The sequence below is a fragment of the Piliocolobus tephrosceles genome, chromosome 7 (assembly GCF_002776525.5).
Source record: "Piliocolobus tephrosceles isolate RC106 chromosome 7, ASM277652v3, whole genome shotgun sequence".
Lineage (NCBI taxonomy): Eukaryota > Metazoa > Chordata > Mammalia > Primates > Cercopithecidae > Piliocolobus > Piliocolobus tephrosceles.
In genome coordinates, this window is record NC_045440.1 from 38,540,391 (window position 1) to 38,546,972 (window position 6,582).

At 38.4% G+C, this 6,582-nt stretch overlaps 1 protein-coding gene across 1 annotated transcript; it reads left to right on the plus strand.

Annotated features, from left to right (window-relative positions):
- The first annotated feature begins 227 nt into the window (after positions 1 to 227).
- Positions 228 to 1,692, plus strand: TCIM (transcriptional and immune response regulator). The gene has a single exon (XM_023214495.1). It carries the CDS (start codon positions 300 to 302, stop codon positions 618 to 620), a length of 321 nt encoding a protein of 106 aa, XP_023070263.1. The 5' UTR covers positions 228 to 299; the 3' UTR covers positions 621 to 1,692.
- The last annotated feature ends 4,890 nt before the right edge of the window (positions 1,693 to 6,582 follow it).

The following is a 6,582-nucleotide window of genomic DNA, read 5'->3' on the forward strand; positions in this document are numbered from 1 at the left end:
CTTAAAGGAAGGCCCAGGTCTATATTATCCTACTGCCACATATGAAGTAAAATGAATACTCACAGCCCTGCCCCTAATCACTGAACACAGCTTTTAGTAATGTTTTACACAAGGACAGGATATTGGCAACTCAACTGTTAAGCCTTTCTGTGATTATTCTTCCTTGAGATCACTCTGATGTCACCAGTGTAATTTGAGCCTGGAGCTTTTGTTCACACTTTAAATAGCAGTCCCAGAATGATTTCACTACAGACTCTCTGGAAAGCCTGGGAGCTGAATTCCGGAAGATCCCCACATCGATGAAAGCAAAGCGAAGCCACCAAGCCATCATCATGTCCAGGTCTCTACGTGTCAGCCCGTCCATCCACGGCTACCATTTCGACACAGCCTCCCGTAAGAAAGCCGTGGGCAACATCTTTGAAAACATAGACCAAGAATCACTACAAAGGCTCTTCAGAAACTCTGGAGACAAGAAAGCAGAGGAGAGAGCCAAGATCATTTTTGCCATAGATCAAGATGTGGAGGAGAAAACACGTGCCCTGATGGCCTTGAAGAAGAGGACAAAAGACAAGCTTTTCCAGTTTCTGAATCTGCGGAAATATTCCATCAAAGTTCACTGAGGAGAAGAGAATGGGTAAGGACGTCATCCAAGAACGGACATTCAAAGACCAAGTGAGTTTGTGAGATTCTAACAGATGCAGCATTTTGCTGCTACCTTGCAAGCTTCTCTTGTCAGGACTCCAGAGTCTGGAAAGGGATCGGGACTGGAAAGGGACCACGACTGAACAGACTGGTTACAGAGACTCCAAACAATGTCACGCCCCATGCTGTTACAGTGGAGAACAAAATGCTTTCAGCAAGGATGTGAAAACTCTCCTGTCCCTGCAGGAAAGGATTGATGCTGATAGAAGAGCCTGGACAGATGTAACGAGAACTAAAGGAAACAGATGGCTGGAGATGACATATATCCAGGGTCACTTTGTCAGGCCCTAGGACTTAAATTTAAGCTGAACTTTTTTTTTTTTTTTTTTTACCAAATAGATAGGGGAAGGGAGGAGGGAGAGGGAGGACAGGGAGAGAAAATACCGTGCATAAATTGTTTACTGAATTTTTATATCTGAATGTTCAAAATGTTGCCAAGCCTGAATGTTGTCTATTGGTATAGATTTTTAGAAATCAATAATTGATTACTTATTTGCACTTATTACAATGCCTGAAAAAGTGCACCACATGGATGTTAAGTACAAATTCAAGAAAGTAAGATGTCTTCAGCAGCTCTGTAAAACCATATGGCACCTTTTGGTTTGTAAAAGGTTTTTTTATACACTTCGAACAGGTTGCACAAAAGTTAAAATAATGGGGTCTTTTATAAATCCAAAGTACTGTGAAAACATTTTATATAGTTTTAAAATCTTCTGACTAATGCTAAAATGTAATCTAATTAAATTTCATACAGTTACTGCAGTAAGCATTAGGAAGTGAATATGATATACTAAATAGTTTATAAAGACGCTATAGTTTCTATAATTTATTTTACTGGCAAATGTCATGCAACAATAATAAATTATTTTAAACTTTGTGGCTTTTGGTCTGTGATGCTTGGTCTCAAAGGAAAAAATAAGATGGTAAATGTTGATAGTTACAAACTTTTCTAAAGGTGTGTCTCTAACAATAAAAGTTAATTTTAGAGTAGTTTTATATTAATTACCAAACTTTTTCAAAACAAATTCTTACATCAAATATCTGGAAAGTTTCTCTGTCTCAATCTTAAAAATATAAAATATAGATATAGAAATTGATAGATTGACTCCTTGGCATTGCTGTTTATGTATCCATTAAGGATGAGTTTTAAAAGACTTCTTTCTCTTCATACTTTTGAAAAATGTCTTCTGTGATTACAGTGGCCATGTACATGTGTACATCTATTTCTCCCAAGCAATATGTTTTGGGTTTAGAGTCTGAATGATGACCAAGATTCTGTGTGTTACTATTGTTTGTTTAATAGGAACAAATATAGAAATAATATTATCTCTTTGCTTATTTCCCATTAAAATTATAACAAAATGTTTCTAGGACAGCATATATAAATGTTTGCTATGCTTTCCTAACAAAAAGAAATAAAACTTTTCCAGAAGTTAAGCATTTTAGAAACACCTAAAGTGTTTTTCAAAATGCTGATAACAGTAAGTCAAAACAAGTGAACTACCTCAGATCTACTGGGTTACAAATCATATGTTTTTAAAAAGAAAATCAAATGGCAAATTCTATGTTCAAATAGATTTTTGAATTTCTATGTTCAAAATAACTTACTCATTCACTGAAGATAATGCAAACCCCTTTATTAAAAAGGAGCTCTTTCCAAGAGGTCATTCAGGAAGATGATGCATTAATTTGCAAAATTGTGTGTGTGTTTGTGCATTTTACTAGGAGGAATATTGATAATTTTCATGAGATTTGTAGAGACAGCCATAACTCCAAAAAAAGTAATAAACAAAAGAAGAGTTTGGGGAGTAGCAGGAGAATTGGAGGAAGCCTAACCCAGCCCGGGGACATCCTAGACAATTCCACAGAAATTTTCCCTGTGCTGTGTTATGGGAGTATGAAGGAGAAGGCTGTAAAGAGGCCCTCTGCTCCATGACCCTACTTTCCCATCCTTGTGAACTGAGCTTTCTTAACGTTCGCTGCATATGCTAGAAATAACTTCCTTCTCCTGATAGGGCCCATCAGTGAAATGTTTTATTTTCTATTCAAAAATTGAAGCACATCTTGGATGCCAAATGTAGTTCAAGGGTTAAGTGTATTATACATACTCAGAACTATTTACTCTGCCACTGTTGTTTTCAACAGGGTACAAAGTATATCTTCTCCTCCTCACATTAGCATGTATTAGATTGTTTTCTTATGGTATATTACATTATTTTCTGATTTCAAGGCTGTAACATGGGAGACAAATTAAAAAGCAATTTAGATGCACTCCAAATGGTATGGAGAATAAAAACACATCCACTGGATTATCACAAACATGTTGTCTTTTCCATTTGTGGAGAACAAAAGTTGGAATCAATTTAATTGCATAAGGATGATTTTTAGCTTCATAATACATTTATTATTTAATGTGAGGTGAAAATAAACATCATTAGAACAGGGAGGATTAGTTCAATTTAGAAATTTATGGCACGAGGATGAGCAAATACATCTTAGGACATCTCACTGTAATTGAAGAAATAAAAGCAGCAAAGATTAAATGGCTCATTAATCATGTTTGTATCTTTAGATCATAAAAATAACTTTCACTGAGTGTTTACTATCAGTCAGACAATTTTCTAAGTCTTTTTTGTGATTATTAATACATCACTTAATTAGTGCCATGACGTAAATGCTAAGGGCATGTGTGTGTATAATCTAGTAATAAAACTGAAGCACAGAGAGGTGCAGTAACCTGATCAATGACACACAGCTAATAACTCCAGAAATCAAATCCAGGAACTCTAGCCTTCATTCCTAGCCACTAGGCTATACTGGTTCTGTAGGAGAAATCAAGCTTCTCTTTTTCTTTTAAGTAACGATTACTTCTATGTTAGATAGTCATGAAGACAGGAAAGCCTGGCCTCTGAAGCATCTCTTTGATCTGGGTATGTTTATCTATTTATTTGTTACATGTGCTGCCTGGGGAAAGCGTCTTAGTTTAATAGTTTTAATTGTATCAAGGATGTGCTTAGATATAGGCTTTCAAGGCTGCGGTTAAAATAACACTTGTATTAGCACCCTGGAACACAAGGTCACATGTAAGCTCTCTTCTAGGCAGTCAAGGCGTTGAGTCTTAGTTCGTTCATTGAGGGAACTCAGAAACCATGGGTTCAATATTTTATTCACTCAGTTCATCCCTTGGCCCACAGCAAAGGAGGGCTTGTCCAGCAGATAGGGTTTTCTGAGAAAGGGGTCCAGAGTGTATGATTGACTATATTTTTCTCATCATCAGAGGGCAACCAGGGTATGCAATTGACATTCCCTTGGAAAAGTTTCATCTGCTAGTAAACTGATAATGAAGCCATGGTCTGGGGATTGTATGTTTTTTCAGAATATTTCGTTGACCTTTCTATACTGCATTCTCAGCACAGCCTGTATGAATTCCCAGCAGAACAGATTGTTTAGTGAACTCCTGGTCTCACACCTTGGGGATGTGGGGGGCGGGGCAGCATTTGTATCTTACCCATTCATGAAACAAAAATATAGTAAGCACCCATATGTGGGAGCCTCCATGGCCAGGATGGATCCTGGTTCTCCATATCAGAAGAACAGAGAAGGTTTTTAAAAGGGTGTCACACAGTGAGAAGTGTGATAGGATTTAGAGCGCTCTGGAAGCATAAGGCAGGAATTGTGTGTGTGTGTGCATGCATGTGTGTGTTTGTGTTGTGTGTGCGTGTGTGCTTGTGCATGTGTGTGTGTGCGTGTCTATATGTCTGAATGTGTGTTTGGGGAGTAGCAGGAGAATTGGAGTAGGCCTAACCCAGTTGGCGGAGACGCTAGCACATTCCACAGAGAAGTTTCCCTGTTTGAAAGTAGGAGTTGGGGGAGTTGAAAGAAAAAAATTTATTTCAGTCTATGACTATCGCATTTGCAAAGACAAGGAGGCGGGAAAAAAGTGTTTGAAAATCTCCAGGCAGTTCAGTCTGGCTAGAGGCCTAAGCATTCCCAACTAATAATTAGAAAGGCAGCCAGGGCCAGGTACGGTGGACCAGCACTTTGGGAGGATGAGGCAGGCAGATCACTTGCGGTCAGGAGTTCGAGACCAGCCTGACCAACATGGAGAAACCCCGTCTCTACTAAACTACTAAAAAACACCAAAATTAGCAGGGTGTGGTGTTGCGTGCCTGTAATCCTAGCTACTTGAGAGGCTGAGGCATGAGAATCACTTGAACCTGGGAGGCGGAAGTTGCAGTGAGCCAAGATCGCGCCACTGTACTCCAGCCTGGGCTACAGAGTGAGACTCCATCTTGAAAAAAAGAAAGGCAGCTGGGCCTTAAATGACAAGTGTAAGTATTAATTTTTAAATAGATAAGTAACATTTACTGTCTAGCTACTGTGTATTGGGTCCTAGGAAAAGATACAGTTAATAGCTTGAAAAATAATCCACCATCTAGCAGTTGGACTTAGTCAGATTCTGCAGAACTCTGTCGCCTCACACTGAATGAAAAGCTATAGAGGTTGCAGTTCAATAACAATGGGCAGCAATGTGGTAGCTGAAGACAAAACAGAAGTAAAAGATTATGAAGAAAAGCATCGTGAGCCCAGATTGTGGAAATAGCAACTAATATATTGCTTAATTAAATATTTAAGAAATTGTGACTACACCTGATCCTTATAATGAGTCTTATTATTTAACAAGTGTTTTAAATAAATGGTTATAAGCTCTTTTTCTCTTGAAAAACTCTTCTGCAAACAGTTTCCAGATATTTTAAGTGATTATCATGGGTAATGCAAATGTGTTCTATTTCAATGTCTATATACACTGACAGTGGATATGGTTCAGCAAAGTATTGGCAAAACTATGCTACAGAGCTTTGGAAATAAGCATCCTGTCCCAATAAGGTTTAGCAGTGTTGTTGTTGTTGTTGTTTCAATTAAAAGTGGATGAGTAATCAGAAGACTTTTAGTGTAGCTGCTTTCTCCCCTCTGTACTCCTTGCACACACAAAAGCAAGAACACAGACACACACACACACATACACATGCACATACTCATGCACACACATATGCACACATGCGCGCACACACTCACACAGTCATGCGTGCACGCGCACACACACACTAGAGATACATAGTCCTACCAGGAGCATATCAGCTTTTTTTCCCTGAGCTTTTTTTTCCTCATCTGTGGACAATAGCATAGTGTTGAGCAAACAACCCCAGACTGAGCCTGGAATTCTGGGGTTTTTCCCGACCCTGCCTTAGACAAATTCCTTTTTTATCTCTGGGTTTCATCTGTAAGGGGGAAAAAAAAAACAGCTAGACAAGATGGATGATGTCTGTGACCTTTATCAGCTTTTATATTCTACATCAATGGGAAAGAGCAACTGTGCCACTTTACATGATGGGATTTTTTTTCTGGACCAGTTGGTATTCCATATATGATAGGAATTTCTCTTAAGTATGATAAAGGCCTAATTTAAAAGTTTTCATCTTTAGCCAGTGGTTGCTGAAGGCACAATGTGAGGAAAATTACTTTTTGTACATATACCTGTGCTTTTTAATAGCCTGCCTCCATTCTGGGTGGTTGGTGCCTGTGCCAGGGCTGGCTGGCTGTCAATATTTTGATTATCTCTTCCATAGCCAAGCAATGACAGAGTCAATGAGACAGTCTCCACTGTTGGTGAGAACTGTATTCATCTGTAAAGTTTTTAAAATAGAAATTCTTGATCTCAAACTCTCCAGGCATTGTTTTTAGGACTAGGTATTTGTACAAAGCTCTACAGTCAACTACAAACAACATGAGATACATGGAACCATTTCTTATGTTACATTGGCTCTTCTGTTGGTAGCACTTCACAGTATAAAGACCAAGAAAGATGGTTTGATTTCATGG